At 42.9% G+C, this 20,266-nt stretch overlaps 1 protein-coding gene across 3 annotated transcripts in view; it reads right to left on the minus strand.

Moving 5' to 3' along the window:
• The window catches only part of spry4 (sprouty homolog 4 (Drosophila)), a 26,907-nt gene continuing 6,641 nt past the window's right edge, over positions 1-20,266 (minus strand). Inside the window, exons 1-3 of one of the 3 annotated variants that reach the window (XM_072264058.1) lie at positions 3,280-3,614; positions 1,570-1,928; positions 1-1,239 (exon numbers count right to left, since the gene is read on the minus strand). In XM_072264058.1, coding sequence (XP_072120159.1) covers positions 283-1,200 — 918 coding nt within the window. In that variant the 5' untranslated portion in view covers positions 1,201-1,239; positions 1,570-1,928; positions 3,280-3,614 and the 3' untranslated portion in view covers positions 1-282. Of the gene's footprint in view, positions 1,240-1,569; positions 1,929-3,279; positions 3,615-20,266 lie in introns of those variants that run through there. The other 2 variants (XM_072264057.1, XM_072264059.1) reach the window with 2 other exon arrangements.

Genomic DNA, 20,266 nt, shown 5'->3' on the forward strand with positions numbered 1-20,266 from the left:
CCACATCAACGACAACAAAAAAAAAATGAAACCCTTTAGTTTTTAAGAGGAGTATCAGGGGTAAAGACGTGGATTTCGACAGAACTTTTGAAAACCCCATATTTAGCTGCTTCTAAAAGGCTTCACTTAATTATATATTAGGTCCTTTTCAGAAAGCTGCAGGAAAGGTTTGCCCACTCAGTACTGAATAAACCATGTATTTAAAAAATAAACAAAAAATAAACTTGCAAAGGGCCGAACCAATAAAGTACGGATGCGAGCAATGGTAACGCCAGCCCCGCATCATGAGGGTTTGTCCGCACTGCAGGCCGACACCTCCGGAACCTTGCAGTACACGCTGTTGGAATTCTTGCAACGGCAGCCCGGCCTACTGACCGTGTCATAAAACTTCTGCGCCAGCTTGACGCACCCAGTCGCCGGCAGGTAGCAGAACAAGCAAGGCAGGAACACGGACATGGTGCCCATGCAGCACCAGCGGGCACAGCAGTTAGAGTGGGAACAGGAACACGGGTGGTCTGCGCAGGAGCCCTCCTCGTCCTCATTGGTACAGTGATAGAAAATTCCTCTGACTAGACACATGCAGGTCGCATAGTTCACAATGTCCTGCGGGCTGCACTGACAACTCTGATTGCAAACCCAGCAGTAGGGAAAAGTTCTGGGTGAGGTGCAGTGAGTACACTTGCATTTCCCGCAGCCCTCGCAGAGTAACACGTGCTTGCCAGTCTCCTGTCGCTGGGAGGTCTCTTTAAGATCGATCGCTTTGGAGCCGGATGACTTGGGCTGTGATTGAACGGCCCTCTCACAGACAGGCTGATCGGCCACGGACGGCGGGGCAGCGTGGTCCAGCAGCCTCTGATCCGACGAGGTACTGCTGCTGCTGCTGATTGAACCAGGTCTACTGCTGGAAGTCCAGGACAGGCTGCTCTGGCTGGAGAGCTGGTGGTGGTCACAGCCCTGGTCGCGGGGGCCACCGGATGTCCTCTCTTGATGGGGCTGCCTGCTGTGGGCGCTCGGGTTCCTGCTGGGCTGGGTGGCGATCGGATTTTCGACGTAATCATTCTCCAGGCGGTTTGGTTTCATCTGGTCCATGGGCAGGATTGTGGTGTGTTGCAATCTGCCATAAGGCAAGCGGCCGTCCAGCAAGGGTTGGAACACGGAAGCGGGGCTTCCAGCATTTCCGAGGGAAATCCGAGACTCCATTTGCCTCAGTCTTCTTGATCCGCACTCGAATTCCACTCCCTGCAACAAAGAATTACCAACATTTTAAAACATTAAACACAAGAGATTCTGTGCAGATGTTGGAAATCCAGAGTAACAGACATAAAATGCTGGAGGAACTCAGCACGTCAGGCAGCATCTATGGAGATGAATAACGAGCTGACGCTTCGGGCGGAGGCTCCTCATCTGGACCTGATGTGACGCAGTGAAGGGTTTCTGTCCAGAAAATCGACTCTTTATTCTCCTCCGTGGATGCTGCTTGGCCTGCTGAGTTGCTCCAACATTTTGTGCGTGTTATTTTAAAATGTTCTCATATTAAAATCAATCAAAACTCAGCAACGTACAACGCACCTGGCCGAGACAAAGTAAAACTCCACTTGGTTTAAATATTACCGCTGAATTGGAAGCACTGGCAATTTCGATGGATATCTGTGGTCAAGGACACTGGCGGACTCATTCGTTGCCTTCCTGGTACTTGACGGTTTAGCTCATTATTAGTGGCTATTCCCCGAGTATTTTTGTTATCGAAGTCACAGGTTCTTCATGCTGGGAACCCCACCAAGACCATTCAAGTCAACGTCACAGTCCTGATTTATTCTTAGGTTCAAATAGATTTCCGGATTTGCCCGTTTCTGTCCACTTATGTGCCAAGCCTGTGCTGGTCGTGAACGCATTTCACTGTATGTTTCCAGTACATGTGATAAATAATCCTGAATATCAAAAACAAGAAACGAAAGCGGAGCTGGGAAAGAGGAAAACGTGTATAACTAACTCAAGGCCCTTAAAGAGTCATAAGCAATAAAGACGAGCAATCAACTCTCTAATCCTTCAAACCAATAATATGTCCGCTCTGCTACAGTTAAAGTGATCGGTTATATTAACGTTATGACAGCCATATGGGATCTGTTCCCTGCTCGTATCTCCACCGCCTTGCCCTTTGATTTCTCTCCCACTCTTTCTCGTTGGAGATGCTGGATTGTCAAGTTTTCTATTCATATCCCCGACTTGGCGCAGTAACCCACGGAGAGGGCTAGGCTGCTGTAATTTCCTCCAGTGCGTGCATTATCTATAGACATGTAAAAGGGGTGCATGTATCCCGAATAAACCGGAGATCGTTCGCACACACCGACCCATGGAAGGAAGAATAGGCAAAATAATATCATCAAAATGCCCCAGATTAGACCGTTCCTTTATTCATTACGAGGTTAGAAATGCCCCCCTGGATTACTCCAGCAATATTTTATGAACTAAAACGCCCCTAACACGAAAACAGATGTTTATTCCATTTATTTAAACATTACACAGGGACATGGTTTATATACGGCGATGTTTTCTATTCTAAATAATACGACATTTGAACAAGCACAATAAGAGATCGAAGGATGAATCACTATTATAATTTTAACCGTGAAGGCAGCGAGTCTGCATCTGGGGCGCAGTCAATAATGGAATTTCATTCATAAAATTGCCGATTATGAATGGAACCATTTGGCCGCACTCCGGGAGGCTAGGATGCGTTTTTCATCAATTTGAATAATCGATGCAAGTCATTGAAGGATACAATTAAACATATTTTCATAATAACCCTTATTTGTAATGGCAAGAGACGGGTTCGCACAATAAACCCAATATTTACCTCGATCACCTCGGAAATGTTATTAAACTCAACTCTAATCCGAGAACCGGGGTCCCGGTTTTCCATTTTAGTTAATACAACAGAATCAATGTTCAGATACCGAAAATATATTGCGTTTTTTTTTTGCAGGTCGCCGAAACAGCATCTCGTCGAAATATAACATACCGTATGAGAATTTGAATAAAATCGGCACTGTAGAATTTATAAATAGACCTTTTCGGTATTCAAGATTTAAACCTTTTCTAATTTTCTGACAGAAATTCGCTTAAACGTGCAATTTAGCATTAATTTTAAAATCCGTTGTCTGAAAGGAAAGAGGAATAAGTCTGATATTATCCTTAATACGATCTTTATCGGAATCATGTACTATAATACTTAACCCATGAATATAATGTGCTCAGCAATAATAAATAGAATATACTTACTTTAAACGTCCCCAGAATAACAACAAGTTCCGTTAACACCCAGGTGCAATAGGGGGATGCTCTGCTTTGTAGATGCAGTACCGCTCGGCGTGAGGGCGCACAGTGGCAGATCCTGCGTAATTTTTGTGAATGAAGCTTTTGGCAGTAGCCGGGAGGGTAGTATTTTCTTTAATAATATATTAAATCAACAACAAATTTATAAAAAGGAACTTGATACCCCAGTGGTAAGCATTGGGAGTATAGAAGATGCAGTCGTTGCTTTTGCAGGTTCACTGTGGGGATTGTGGCTGAATCATTGATAAACTGCAGAGTCTCCGACTCAGTACCGTCCATCAGCCCCACTTTCTGTGAAATGCATTTTTTTCTCTCGCTCGGCGCTCATGAATGAAGAGGCACAGTCAGCACAGTGCGCAGGCGGCTTACTTGCAGTGCACTATGGACTATGTAGTCTTTCACTATTTATTCTTCCCCGATCTGGAGACACATGGACTACAATTCCCATCAGCCACTGCAGGACGCCCCCGCTTCCCACGGCTTTATTTGCATACCAGTTTACTATTGGCTGTAAGTAAACACACACGATGTTGATTGGATAATTAAAGAGGAACTGCCGCATCCGGTGAAAGCTGATTGGGCAACTAGGAATGGGCTTGTAAATTTGCACTCTTATTGGACAGAAGGTGTTCATTGATATATTCTCTGAGATTGTTGTGAATTAAAGAATGGAGACAGACAACGAGAGAGAGAGAGAGAGAGAGAGCGAGCGAGAAGACGACAGATGTGCCTTAAAGGGATATCGTCTTTTTGCACTGTTCCTATCAGCCACATCCATTGAATCCTTCGGTCAAAATGCAGTATTGAATGAAGGTTTATACCTTCTTTACCATTTGTTGCAACAGTACATGTTCCCCGTTAAGAGGGTGTTTCCCCTCGCTCAGTTAATAGTATTTTCTCAAGCACAATGGAGGACTGGCACCTTTGCAAGTGTGGAGATCACATCTTTACAATTAAATCCCAATGCTGAGCTATAACCTTCTCCAGAGCTACAGTGATTGTACTTATTTTAATGGAAAATTATTTAATATTTAGATCAGAATAACCCAGTTATAATTGTTGACAACTATTCTGATAAATATATATAATAAATGTCATGCCTTGAGCTAACCCACTCGAAACCAGAGATATGGGAGTAATATCTAGAGGCCCTTTGGTGCTGTTATTCACTAAATGAAATAATGGAGACAGAGCTGCCAATAAAACAGCTTTTATTGAAGACAGTCAACTTTTAATACCAGCAACAATCTATCAAAAGCCACGCTACTTTCTACGGTCTGTCATTAAGGCTGCATGTACTATCACTTGCATTATGCAATTTCAAAATGGTGACAAAGTTATACAAACTAACAACTTTCTGGGGCGGCATGGTCACATAGTAGCTGACTGGGTTCAGTTTCCACCCTGCCAGTAAGGAGTCTATACCTTCTCCCTGTGACCACATGGGTTTTCTCTGGGTGCTCCAGTTTCTTCCCACAGTCCAAAGATGAACCGAGTGGTAGGTTAACTGGTCATTGTAAATTGTCCTGTGATTAGGCTAGGGTTAAATTCTGGGTTGCTGGGAGGCACAGCTCAAAGGACCAGAAGGGCATATTCCACAAAGAAAAACTATCTGAAAGCCATGAATTAACAATTTGCATACACATTAATTACACAATTAACTATTTATAGAGACATATACACAGCTCAAAATATAACCAACTAAAAAAAAACTCAGTCTTTTGACAAACAAGTCATTCACTTCATATCTCTAAAGTAACCGTGACAAGTATTGATAATTCCAATAGATTACTTATTCAGACAGTTTTCATACACATTTCGATTCACATCCTGCCTTGCAACTGTTGTCTGTATCCAAGTATGCAATGAATACATGTTCTAAACATCTGCGTCAACATTAAACTTAATATAGGCTTAAAACGCTTCAACATCTACAATTATACATTGAGCTTATGATTGTCAGTAATGAGCTAATTAGGCCTGTTTCTGTGCTGTAGTTTCTGTGGTTCTATTCAGTGGGACTAGGCAGAAAATGGTTCGGCACAGCCAAGAAGGGCCAAAAGGCCTGTTTCTGTGCTGTATGGTTCTATGGTTCTGTGGTTCTAGAGACACAGAGTAATAGAGAGCAATACAGCAGAAATACAGGCCCTTCAGCCCAACAATATTTCTCTGCTGGTTTCCCCTTAAATCTTGTCATCTCTGCTATCTCACCATCTATATGTTAATTCTCGTTAGGGCTTCCTGTCGACACCTCTTTCTTGTAGCCACCTTTAAGTCATAAAGTTTCACTTTCCCTCTCGGGATTGTTTCCGAAAGCTCACCATTCCACCAGACTGTTTTGAGTTCCCTTGCCACTTCATTAAGCTGACTTCATTATCTCCGCGTTTGCTGTGACATTCATCACTGGACCTTCAGGGCAGTTGAACTGCCTCCACGCTGCAGTGCGGTTCCCTCTCGGTTCTCCCCCTTTACCAATATTGCGAATGAATGAAAGCCCTGCAGACTGTTTTCAATTACAGCATATTTGACCCTTTGAGCCACACCACCCAGCAATCCCCCGCCTAACCTCATTACAGGACAATTTACAATGACCAATTACGAACTGGTACGTCCTTGGACTGTGGGAGGAAACCAGAGCACCCGGAGGAAACCCATACGATCACGGGGAGAACAAACAAACTCCTTACGGGCAGCGATGGGAATTGAACTCAAGTCACTGGCACTGTAAGGCGTTGTGCTAACGATTACACAATGCTGGGCTCTTCCTTAGAACTCAGAATCTCACCCTTGGCATTAGTACATTCTGTGCCAAACTTGATTAAAACTACCTCATATCAGCACTCATGCTGCACCTTAAGCCTTCCAATTTATCTGTGCTATCTTGTTTTAGCAATATCATCCTGAAACTTGCTATACCATCCCAAGCAGATCAAGGAATTTTCCTCTGAAATAATTGTTGAGGAGGATAGTGAATTGCTCTGAAAATGTTAAGTCTCTGTACAAATGACCCCTTCCCCTCAGGCTATTTATAATGAATTATCCTTTGCCCTGGTACATGTCACATCTTTCTCAACTTTGTGGTGACCTACATAGATATTTTGGTAATAAACACCTTCTGTCCTAGCAACACGCATAAAGTGCTGGAGAAACTCGGCAGATCAGGCCAGCATCTATGGAGAAGAACAAACAGTTGATGTTTCGAGCTGAAACCCTTCATCCAGACTGGAAAGGAAGGGGGAAATCTTCTCCCCAGTATCTTCCTACCATCAAAATACCCAATCAGTCAGCACTGCAAACATTTGCCTCTCCTACAGTCCTGTGCGAAAATCTTCGGCACATATAAATAACTTTTGCACAGTGCTGGACTAGTCAACATGGAGCAGCAGACGAGCTTGTAAATCTGGCGGGAGCAAAGGATGTTGGGAATGACGAGGGTGGAGTGCCACGTGAGACGGGTGACAGAGAAGAAGTGTCTGGATCGGTGGGGGGGCGGGGGAGGGGTGCTTGTGGCACAGGTGCCAACACACCCAGCCCTGAGACACCAGGCAAAGTAATTTGGTTCCAAACAAATGGCTTATTGATCACTGCAGAACGTCTTTTCTGGTGCTTCCTTCTCCATTCCCTATCCCTTCCTCTTTTTCCAACCAATATTCTTCTCTCTCAGCCCCTTCTCACTCTCAGTCTGCAATACAGACCCATAACAGAATCAGGTTTATCATCACTCATATATGTCATAAAATTTGTTTTTCTTTGTACAGTGCAATACATAGAATTACTACAGTACTGTGCACAAGTATTAAGCACCCTAGCTATATACGCAGGACTGTAACTGTAACTGAGGTATGATGCTCATCGGTCTCTCTTTTTCTATGAGTACGTCATGTTCTGTGACTGGTAACTGTGGCCAGTGTCCTGGGTCATGTAGTCACTCAGCACCAAAACAGATCCCTTGTCCCCCCTCATGTCTGTGCTGACTAGGATGCACCATCTATGTATTCTAATCCCATTTACCAGCACTCGGCATCTCTCAAGCCCGCCTGCAGTGTTTGGGCAGTGCCAATGCGCCCAAAAGTATGAAAGCTTCCTGAATCTCTTCACTGCCCAAAATTACGATCCATTCAATGACCAATAAAAGCAACTCAGTCTAGCTTGCTGGTAGCAAGTAAACTGACACACCTTTACAACTGTCTACCCAACTATTTACCTCCCACAGAACTGGGAGTGTCCCCACTGGCACAGGTGCTCAACGACATTTTCCACTTCTTCAATGGAAAGTGCTAGAAGTATTTCTGCTTCACTTCTTTACTATCACGTGATATCCCGATCACATGGTGGAATTAGATAGTAAAGATGATAAGGGTGGGGCATGGTAGTGTAGTGATTAGCACAACGCTTTACAGTATCAGCGACCCCAGTTCAATTCCCGTCACAGTCTGTAAGGAATCAGGATCAGTTTTATTATCACCAGCATGTTGTCGTGAAATTTGTTAATTTGTACCTCCTTGCTAATGGTAACAATGAGAAGAGGGCATGACTTGGGTGATGGGGGTCCTTAAAAATGGCTGCTGCCTTTCTGAGGCACTGCTCCTTGAAGATGTTTTGGATACCACAAAGGCTAGTACCCAAGATGGAGATGACTAATTTGACAACTTTCTGTAGCTTCTTTCGGTCCTGTGCAGTAGCAACCCCCTCCACCCCCATATCAGACAGTGATGCAGCTGATCTGAATGCTGTCTATGGTACATCTAAAGAAGTTTTTGAGTGTTTTAGGTGACAAACCCAATCTCTTCAAACTCCTAATGAATCATAGCCACTGTCTTGCCTTTTCTATAGATATGTTGGGACCAGGTTAGATCCTCAGACATCTTGACAACCAGGAATTTGAAATTGCTCACTCTCCCCACTTCTGATCCCTCTATGAGGATTGGCTTGTGTTCCCTCATCCTACCCTTTCTGAAATTCACAATCAGCTCTTTGGACTTACTGACACTGAGTGCAAGGTTATTTCTGCAACACCACTCAACTAGCTGGTATATCTCACTCCTGTACACCCTCTCATCTCCATCTGAAATTCTACCAAAAATGGCTGTATCATCAGCAAATTTATAAAGGCATTTGAGTTATACCTAGCCATACAGTCATGGGTACAGAGGAAGTAGAGCAGTGGGCTAAGCACACTCCCCTGAGATGCGCTAGTGTTGATCGCCAGCAAGGAGAAGATATTATCACCAGTCCACACAGACGGTGGTCTTCTGTTTAGGAAGCTGAGGATCCAATTGCAGCAGGAGGTACAGATGACCACGTCAGTAGCTTGTCGATCAGGACCGTGGGACATTCTCCCGTGAACGCACAGTTTGCTCCGGGTGCTCTGGTTTCTCCCACAGTCCAAAGATGTATCGGTTAGAAGGTTAATTGGTCATTGTAAATTGTCCCGTTATTAGGCTGGGGTTAAATTAGGGGTTGCTGGGCAATGCAGTTCAAAGGGCCGTATGGGTCTACTCCACACTGTATCCATTAAGTAAGTAAGTAATCAAGCAAGCAAGTAGATAGATAGATAGATAAATCAACCATTCCCAGCTGGACTCTTCCATATCATTTTCCCCTTGAATTTGAGACAAGCAGGGAATGTCAGTTACTTTCTTCAGCAGCACTCCCACTCATGTATACATCAGTGGGCAAATATAAACCTATCTCTTATCTGCAACACTGGTCAATTGTTCATGCCAAGCAAACCTAACTTTTGCGATGCCTATTTAAACCATTTTACAATAGAAATTTCAAAGTTGTTGGATGATCTTGAAAGCAAGGGAAATGGACACCTTTCTATTCTGAGCAAAACAATATCAATTATTAACCTTTACCTATTTTTAATTTGAAAAATGACACACATTTAGACATGCAAAAACTTGAATGAACAGGGAGCAAGGACATTTCCCTGGTCCTACAAACATCAAAGGCAATATTCAAGAAGAATAAGCTAATTGCAATGCTGACTAGAAACCAAATCCAGCTTGATACACTTTACAAAGAATTATCAAAGTAAACTGATTAAAGTGTAAAATAAAATAAATATTACTTAACATTACATTCCCTGGCCATTTTCCAATTGGTAAGCAGGATCAGGAAAAATAACTGAAGTTGTTTCGTTCTCTCATGTGGATAAGTATTATGTTGTAATCAATTATTTAGCAGATTCCATTATAAATCCATGTTCTACCAAAGCTTAGCAGAACCCAAGCAATATATCATGGTCAACATCTGCAAGGCCAAGGAACTGATAGTGGACCTCAGGAGGGGAAATTAGGAGAGTACTCATCAGTAGTGGAAGGGGTGAGCAGCTACAAGTTCCTAGGAATCAAGATCTCAGAGGCCTAATCCAGTGATGCGATTACCAAGAAAGTACACCAGTGGTTATACTTCATTAGGTGTGTTACATACCTCATGGAGATCTTGTGACTTTCTTGTGAGAATGATGTAATGGTCTTTTGCAGGTCACCTGATGTAATTTTCCAGCCGATGTGAGGTCACGTGGTGACATGTTCACCACAGGTATAAAAGGAAAGACCCCTGATGACGCAGTTAGTTTTCTAGTTAAAATGTCAATGAGATACTCCGCTCCGCTGCGTATTTGCATTATGACGCAGTTTTGGTTTTAAACGGGGTTTTATGCTCTATTATAAGGTACAGAAGTACTGGGCCGGCAGTTTGACCAATCGCTGCCAGGTTTGTTAATGTATCTTTTCAGTAACATTGGAGAGTGAAGACGGGACCCTGAAGGAGACGTTCGACGGGTTTGGAAAGGATCGACCATAATTAAATTCATTCAAGAAAGAGTGATCTGCATGAGATAGCCTCTGCTAAAAGTGGCAGAAAAGGCTGTGCAGGATCTATTCTACGGGAGGACGAGGTCAGTGCCTTTAAATCGTTTTATTTCCGTCGTCGTGAATCCTGTGGACAAGGCAGGAATCGGCTGGGAGTGGAAGTGACTTTGTGTCTTCAAGGAATTCGTTACTTCATGAAAGTCTCTCCTAATTGACTATATAAATCTCTTGGACTTTAAAATTTACCATTCGAAGAACTGTGTTTGAATTTATCGCTTTAAGAACTGGTTTTGCATTTATCGCTTTAAGAGCTAGTACTGAGTAGCGGTTTACTGAATGGCTGCATAGCAGTTTACTTCCGGTTAGAGTTTTCGTTTGTTTTTTTTTCCATTGTTTTTCAGGGTTTAATAAATGCTTGTTTGTTTATAAATCCTGACTCGATATATTCATTGTTGCTGATCACGTGACAGGTGTTTGAGGAGATTTGATATGTCACCACAGACTCTTAGCAAATTTCTACAGATGTGCAGAGGACAGCATACTTACTGGTTGCATTATTGCCTAGTATGGAGACCCAATGTGCAGATCGAAAGGTTATAGACTCCGCCAGCTCCATCACTGACACAACCCTCCCCACCACTGTTGACGTCTTTAAAAGGCGACGCCTCACGAAAGTGGTTTCCATGATTAAGGACCTTCAATGTCCAGGAAAAGCCCTCTTCTTGTTACTAACTTTGTATGGGAGTCTGAAGACCCACATTCAATGTTTTAGAAATAGCCTCTTCCCCTCCACTATCAGATTTCTGAATAGTCCAATAGCACCACTACTCTTTTCTATTTTCTATCTATCTATTTATTATTTATTTTAAAGCGTTTGATGGCTCTGAGCCTGTACTCACTAGAATCCGGGAGAACGAGGGGAGATCTCATTGAAACCTATCAAATGTTGGAAGGCCTCAATACAGTGGATGCGGAAAGGATGTTTCCTATGGTGGGGGAACCTAAGACCAAAGTAGAGGGGTGTTCCTTTAGAAGAGAGATGAGGAGGAATTTCTTTAGCCAGAGAGTGGCGAATCTGTGGAGCTTGTTGCCACAGGTGGTTGTGGAAGCCAAGTCATTGGGTATATTTAAGGCAGAGGTTGATAGATTTTTGATTAGCGAGGCCATGAAAGGGATATGGGGAGAAGGCAGGAGATTGGGGCTGAGAAGGAAATTAATCAACAACGATGAAATGGCAGAACAGACTCGATGGGCCAAATGGTCTAATTCTGCTTCTATATCTAATGGTCTCATTGTACCTTATAGCAATTTTTATGTCTTGCAATGTACTGCTACCACAAAACAACAAATCTCACAACATATGTGAGTGATAATAAATCTGACTCCGATTCTCTTTACTAACCAAGACAGAAATGCTAAAGGTGTGATTCCAAGGAGCATGCATTCACCATATGTTCCAGCATTTAGCCTTGAAGGCCAATGATTTTATTAGGAGCACTTTGAAAATGCTCCTCCTATGACAGCAGAATAATTACTTTACCCTCTTAAACTTCAGAAGAATTTGCTTCTACTTGTTAACTCAAGAATGCCATTCTTTGGGCTTGACTTCAGAGAAGGAAGCGTGCCTTTTCACTTTTACCAACTGTTTGTAATTTGGGGTGAGTACAACAGTGTGTGCATCACTCTTCCCACTTTAGAATAGTTGAGATCCCATCTCTCATGCCCAGGAGATTTGATCACCTAAGGACACAGTCATCCTGAACCAGATTTCCACATCAATCTGTATAAAAAGAACATAACCTGATGGCAGACTTGGTTTCCACAATAACTCTTGTCCCCAGATAAATATACTTCACAATACAGGCAATAACGTAATATGTATTTCAGATTAGCTGCGTATTAAAGAGAAAGAGTCTACAGAATCTTTACACTGGACACAGAAGAGAGAATATCTTCCCACTAATGCTGACTGGATGAGAGCAAGTGACACAGTCTTTATTCCACTCTATCACCTGAAACGTTTTCTAACTAAAATGAATAACTATCAACCGGAATCTTCAGAAATGTCGGAATCAGAATCAGGTTTAATGTCACTGGCATATGTCGTGAAATTTGTCACTTTGTGGCAGTAGTACAGTGTAATACATAATAATAGGAACTATAAATTAGAGCAAATATATATATATATTTGCATCAGCCGAGCAAAAAGAGAGTAAAAAAATACTGAGGTGGTGTTCATGGGCTCAATGTCCATTCAGGACTCTGATGGCAGAGGTGAAGATGCTGCTTCTGAACTGTTAAATGTGTGTCATCAGGCTCCAGTACCCGGCAGCAATGAGAGAGGGCACGCTCTGGGTGATGGAGGTCTTTAATGCCGCCTTTTGAGGCATGGCCTTGCGGATGCTGGGGAGGCTGGTGCCCATGGTAGAAATGAGGCCTGAATGGATGAAATGTGCAGTAATTTGCTACCATATTTACCAAACAGTAACACATTGAGGCATACTCCAGCTGAGGTCAGAACAATAGGCATTTGAAAGTGGTCGTGGTACAGTCAAGAGATTCAAGGAAGATCAACAAAGGAATGGAGTGAGTAAGAGTTTTCTGCGTCTGCCTCTTGCTGCATCAAGACAAAACTCACTGTGGATAAAGACAGTGTAAAAAGCTGGTAAAACAAACTAGTAAAAAAACTGCAGAGGTATTTAAAGGTTAAAGTTTTGTACTGTATTACAATCAGACCTCGATTTAGTAATCTAAGATGGACAAGTTCAGCACAAGTTTACCAATATTAGCATTCAAGATACTCCAGCATGCAGTACATTTAGTATCAAGCTGCGCTTTTTAAACTATATACTTTCAGAATTCTGCCAGAGCTATTTCACTGCCAGATTAAGCTACAAATTAAGATTTATAGTTTACATTATAATAAATTTCCAGAGTAATAACGTGCAGCACTGCACAAGTTTCTAAAGCCATTAATTTCTTCCTTAGGTGCCTTAGAAACTCACAGAATGAAACCATTAAAGTTCCAAAGTTTATCCTTCAGTATCCTCTCAGGGCCCTTAGGTAGTGTAAATGCCTGCAAGATTTACAAGTCTCCTCACAGTGTTCCTTGTTATTAAGTTTAAAATAAAGAAAAATTCAGTCATTGTTTATGAGCACCAATAGGCATATAAAAAACATATTTTTCACATTTGTATTTAAAGAGCATCACATAATAAGCAATTACTAATCCATCTCTGCAGCAGGTATTATACATGAAAGCATTTTTATGTTTATGCACCCTGTAATCCACACAAACGTACCCCTCCACAGATCAGCTCTAATGACAGATGCCACTGGGAGCCCTAGTGCTCCTGTGCCTCTACCAGGAGCTACAGAATGAGGATGCAGGTGGGCGGGAGAGTGCAGATTGTGCTCACTCAGCCCACCCACATCAAACCATGCCAACCCCTTGCCATACAGCAGGGCTGCCCACACCACTTGGCACCAATTGAAAGCGCCCTTCTAATTAAAAATATTTTTGAAGTGGCAGATTGTTCACGGTGCAACTGCAGCAAAAGTGATTTCAAGCACATTTGTCTTTCAGGCACATTTGTCTTTTAAAATTGGGTTTGAACCCTGTGTGATAAGTGATAGAGAATTTCTGCTTCCTTTCTCTGGTTCTACCTCCGAGCCAATCCAACATTTTGATGTAATTATCGGACTGAATTTGATATTCCGAAAAGACGTAAAGAATACTTACCAGTACTCCACAAATTCTGTGGGACCATAAGATATATGAATAGAATTAGGCCATTCAGCCCATCGAGTCCACTGCACCATTTCATTGTGGCTAATTTATTATCCCTCTCAGCCCTATTCTTCTGCCTTTTCCCTGTAACCTCTGATGACACCCTTATTAATCAAGAATCTTCAACTTCTGCTTTAAATATACCCAATATCTTAGCTTCCACTACCATCTGTGGCAACGAATTCTACAAATTCATCCTTATGTCTGTTCTAAAGCAACATCCTTGTACTCTGCGACTGGGCCCTCTTGTCTTAAGATTTCCCCCACTACGGGAAACATCCTGTCCACGTCCACTCTATCTAGGTCGTTCAATATTTGACAGGTTTCAGTGAGATCTTCCTCATTCTTCTAAACTCCAATGAGTACAGACCCTTCCATCAAACGCTCCTTATACTTTAACCCATTCATTCATGGGATCATTCTTGTGAACGACCTCCAGTTCCTCTTCAAGGTCAGCATGTGCTTTCTCAGATAAGGGGCCCAAAACTGCTCACAATACTCCAAGTGCAGTTCTTTTTTCATATTCTAGTCCTCTTGAAACAAATGCTAACATTGCATTTGCTTTCCTTACCACCAACTCAACCTGCAAATCAACCTTTAGGGAATCCTGCATGAAGACTCCCAAGTCCCTTTGCAATCTGATGTCTGAATTTCCTCCCCATGTGGAAGGGGACTGTTGAGAAAAGTTCATTTAACACTGTAGATCACATGTTAACACAGTTAAGAGTCCAAATTCCAAGTGGTCTTCAATTGAGTTTCATTCTCCTGAGCAATATTTCCGTTTCTATTTACAGTCATAGATCAGTTTGCCATGAAATGTTCCAACCAAGATTAATAATTCTACACTATATGTTTAAACCTGAAAGGCAGTGTCATGAGTTGAGATAAGTAAAGCCTGAAGAACATCAAAAACAATCTAAGGTCATTTCACTTAGGATACAACCTGGGTGCAAACCACTGTTCTGCTTCAACATTTCAAAGCCAAATTGGCAAGAAATGCAAATCACTCATCAGGAATCCTAGTTTTCAATAAGATCAAAATAATCTGCAGATGCTGGGGTCAAATCAACACTCACAACACGCTGGAGGAACTCAGCAGGTCGGGCAGCATCCGTGGAAATGATCAGTCAACGTTCCAGGCCGGAACCCTTCCTCAGGACTGTAGAGGGAAGGGGCAGAGGCCCTGTAAAGAAGGTGGGGGGAGGGTGGGAAGGAGAAGGCTGGTCAGTTCCAGGTGAAAAACCAGTAAGGGGAAAGATAAAGGGGTAGGGGAGGGGAGGCAGGGAGGTGATAGGCAGGAAAGGTGAAGAAAGAATACGGGAAAACACAATGGGTAGTAGAAGGAGGCTGAACTATGAGGGAGGTGATAGGCAGCTGGAGGAGGGGGCAGAGTGACATAGGGATAAGGGAAGGGAGGGGGAGGGAATTACCAGAAGTTCGAGAATTCTATGTTCATACCAAGGGGCTGGAGACTACCTAGACAGTATATGAGGTGTTGCTCCTCCAGCCTGAGTTTAGCCTCATCATGGCAGTAGAGGAGGCCATGTATGGACATATCTGAATGGGAGTGGGAAGCAGAGTTGAAGTGGGTGGCTACCGGGAGATCCTGTCTGTTTTGGCGGACGGAGCGGAGGTGCTCGACGAAGCGGTCTCCCAATCTGCATCGAGTTTCACCGATATAGAGGAGGCTGCACCGGGAGCACCGGATGCAATAGATGACCCCAACAGACTCACAAGTGAAGTGTTGCCTCACCTGGAAGGACTATTTGGGGCCCTGAATGGTGGCAAGAGAAGAGGTGTAGGGACAGGTGTAGCACTTACGCTTACAGGGATAAGTGCCGGGTGGGAGATCCGTGGGGAGCAACGTGTGGATCAGGGAGTCATGGAGGGACCGATCCCTGTGGAAAGCGGAGAGGGGTGGAGAGAGAAAGATGTGCTTAGTGGTGGGGTCCTGTTGAAGGTGGCAGAAGTTGCGGACTCCCTGGTCCACACGTTTCTCCCCACGGATCTCCCACCCGGCACTTATCCCTGTAAGCGCAAGTGCTACACCTGTCCCTACACCTCCTCTCTTGCCACCATTCAGGGCCCCAAACAGTACTTCCAAGTGAGGCAACACTTCACTTTTGAGTCTGTTGGGGTCATCTATTGCATCCGGTGCTCCCGGTGCGGCCTCCTCTACATCGGTGAAACCTGTCACCTGTCACCTGTCCCACACCCCTCCCAAGGCACTACACCCTCGCTATTCCCAACATATATATATGCCTAAGACTTTTGCATAGTACTGTACTCACTGGAGTTAATCAGTAATGGCCAATTAGATTACAACTCCCACGCCACTGTGCTTTCTAGGTATTACTGAAGACAAGAATAGAAACTTATTCAATAGGCCATAATTCTGCACCAAGGCACAGTCAGTAGATCTGCTGCCTCATAGATCCATTGACAGAGGTTCAGTACTGACTTCTATTTCTCCCTTGGTGATCTTTTCATGTTCTTACTATGGAGAGTATATTGACTGGTTGTATCACATCCTGGTATGGAAACACCAATGCCTAGAAAAGGTAGTGGATTTGGCCCAGTACGTCATGGGTAAAGCCCTCCCGACCACTGAGCGCACCTACATGAAATACTGTCGTTGGAAAGCAGCTGCCATCGTCAGAGACCTACACCACACAGGCCACGCTCTTTTCTTGCTGCTGCCATCAGGTAGAAGGTACAAGAGCCTCAGGCCTCACACCACCAGGTGCAAGAACAGTTACTACCCCTCAACCATCAGGCAATTGAACAAAGGGAATAACTACACTCACTTGCCCATTCATTAAGAAGTTCCCAAAACCAATGATCTCACTTTAAGGACTTCTGTATCTTGTTATGTGCGAGGTGGTTCATTTTGGTAGGTGAAGTATGATGGCAGAATATAGTATTAATGGTAAGACTCTTGGCAGTGTAGAGGTTCAGAGGAATCTTGGTGTCCAAGTCCACAGGACACTCAAAGCTGCTGCGCAGGTTGACTCTGTGGTTTGAGAAAACATATGGTGCATTGGCCTTCATCAATTATGGAATTGAATTTAGGAGCTGAGAGGTAATATTACAGCTATATAGGACCCTAGTCAGACCTCACTTGGAGTACTGTGCTCGGTTCTGGTCGCTTCACTGAAGGAAGGATGTGGAAACCATAGAAAGGGTGCAGAGGGGATTTACAAGGATGTTGCCTGGATTGGGGAGCATGCCTTATGAGAAAATATTGAGTGAACTTGGCCTTTTCTCCTTGGAGCGACAGAGGATGAGAGGTGACCTGATAGAGGTGTATAAGATGATGAGAGGCATTGATTGTGTGGATAGTCAGAGGCTTTTTCCAGGGCTGAAACGGCTAGTATGAGAGGGCACAGTTTTAATGTGCTTGGAAGTAGGTACAGAGGTAAGTTTTTTACGCAGAGAGTGGTGAGTGCATGGAATGGTGGTGGTGGAGGCGGATACGATAGGGTCTTTTAAGAGACTCCTGGATATGTACATGGAGTTAGAAAAATAGAGGGCTATGGGTAAGCCTAGGTAATTTCCAAGGTAAGGACATGTTTGGCACAGCTTTCTGGGCCGAAGGGCCTGTATTGTGCTGTAGGTTTTCTATGTTATCTCATGCTCTCGTTAATTATTGTTATTTATTTACATTTACATTTGCACAGTTCGATTTCTTCTGCACTCTGGTTGATTTTTCATTGACCCTGTTATAGATACTATTCTATAGAATTGCTGAGTGTGCCCGGATCAAAATGAATCTCAGGGTTGTATATGGTGACATATACGCACTTTAGTAATAAAATTTACTTTGAAATTTGAACTTACTCTGGTCCTCTTAGGGTAAATTGCCTCTAGTATGGAGATATATGGTAAAATCTAGGAAGAAGGATATAGGGAGCAAAAAATGAAATTACTGTAAGCTTTTAGTTGGACACTTGATGGTAATCAGTGGACCAAAGCACCTATTACTATGCTACCTAACTATGATTAGATGACTCACAATGATCATAAAACTGGGTGTGCATATTGCTTCTTCTGAATAGAAACTATTCATATCAAAAGAGAAACCTCAATTATCACAACTTCAGGATGTCCCTGCATTGTGTTGGACTGAAAACTGTTGTAAAGGAAGAAAACTCCCACAAAGAGCAAATATAATATCTTGATAATATTTCAGTGATGCTGGAGATAATAATACCAGAGACGTGCTCTGCTCATTGTCAAGATATATCCACATAGTCCCATCCAAACACAACTGGTCATACATATTTCATTAAAATTATGAACCTATCCTGCCTCTCAGATATAGCGTGTTGCAGTTGTAACATAGATACAGAATGTGAATCATTTTGTCGCAAGTAAAGCAGCCGTTTCATGTCAGAGGCAATAATTCTTGTCTGGCATTGACTAAGAGAAAAAAAATATTTGACAAAACTTGCCCTTTATTTTTTTGAGCAATGGCTTGGGATATTCACGGTCAGTTTTAACATGTGCCCAAATGGTCAGTGCAGCTTTGGGACTGAGTTGACTTGATTGGTTTGCCAGCCAGTTTTACATCTTGTCCAAAGGGGAACAGTCAGACAAGATGATGTTTCCCCCAGTATTGGAACCAGTCTTGTTGACAATAATTGTTCTCAAAAGACCCTGGACGTCCAGGGTACACTCCAGTCATCCTCGGTGAAAAATGCATGTATATAATATCAACCACAGTCAAGCAGGTCACCAGCAATAGCCAGCTAGTGATATTCCTATAGATATACTGTCTATTAGCACCTCTCTCTTAGAAACAGGAGTGCTGAAGACCCACTCAGCACCATGAATAATCCCTTTTTGGGTGTGATGTGGAGGATGCCTGTTACCTTTGGAATCGCATCAGAGCAAGACACAGATGCCTCCAGGCAACAGAGGAAGGAAGGAAATTGGAAAAGAAAATTGGTGAGAGAAGAAAAAAACTTTAACCTGTTTGCCGACTGCCACAGAAGAGGTTTTGTGTATAAAGCACATTTGGGAAGCATTAGCTTTTGCCTAGCTGTCACTGTGACACCGCGATCTTTGAAGTTAAGGATCTATAATTAGGAAAACAGAATAGAACATCTTGAGAGCAGGAGTTTTATTTTGTTGCCTGAGATGGAACTTTGTACAGTCGAGGAAGCATCTGCGCTCTTGCATGAATCATGAAACTTTCTGCATTGTAAGTAGGCTAAAGGTAACATGAAATGATGAACCCATTCATTTTTCCGCAGAGTTTCATATCTTAATTACTAATACAGTGCTTTAATGCCATAAAGATATTTACTGTTTGAAGGCAGTGGCCCTTAACTTCATTTCTCCTGTTTTATAATTATCCAGCCACATGACACACACACACACACACACACACACACACACACACACACACACACACACACACACACACACACACACACACACACACACACACACGCTCTTGCCAATAAATATCAACAGAAGCAGAGAACCATTTGGTCCATTAATCCTGTGCTTGTGTTGCTCCCACGCTACCACCCAAAACATTCTGAATTAAGTTAAAATCTTGCTCTTTGTTTTGTAGATGCCTTAAACAACAGACACTGCTAGCGTAGCACCTTCTTTACTTTGGGGCCTGAGCTAAAAGACTGACCAGTGTGGGAACCCCACCACCATCTCCCACCTTCTTTCTTCCTCTACCAACTCGGTCTGAAGTACCTAATCTAAATCCATTGGTCTAGCCCTAATTCCATTGCAAATTGAGCCAGAATACATTAGAGCCAGAGCTCAAGGCAACCGAAATGACAGTTTCAGCAAACTCAGGACAAAAGTACAGAAAAGGATGTGCAGGGCGAAGGAGTAATTTCTGAGACTGAGGTGGAGGAGACACAGAGAGAGATTTATTTAACATCTGTCCACACTATAATCTGAGCTGACAGTAATTGATGGTAACCTAGCATGCCAAGAACGGAAAAGTATTCAATTTCGCAGTATCCTCCAGAGCCAAAAAGCAACATTCAAATAAAGTTTGTGAAACTTTAGAGAACTGCCCAAATTAATACTAAATTCTATTAACCAGATAACAGGAAACTATGAAGTCAATTCTGCCTTTAATGTATTACCTGCTGAAGCTATTACAGAAATAGTTGGATACAATTAAATACAGATCAGCAGAGACTGATAATACTCTTTGGAAAAGAGAACACATAAACTAAATGCTTTAAATGCTTGTAAAATTAGGACAATATCAAATTTTACTAAAATATGGGGAATAGAGTTTCTGACACAGAGTCAGAAAGGCATCAACAAGAACAGGGGGTGG

This window comes from Mobula birostris, chromosome 7 (assembly GCF_030028105.1).
Source record: "Mobula birostris isolate sMobBir1 chromosome 7, sMobBir1.hap1, whole genome shotgun sequence".
NCBI classification, from domain to species: domain Eukaryota; kingdom Metazoa; phylum Chordata; class Chondrichthyes; order Myliobatiformes; family Myliobatidae; genus Mobula; species Mobula birostris.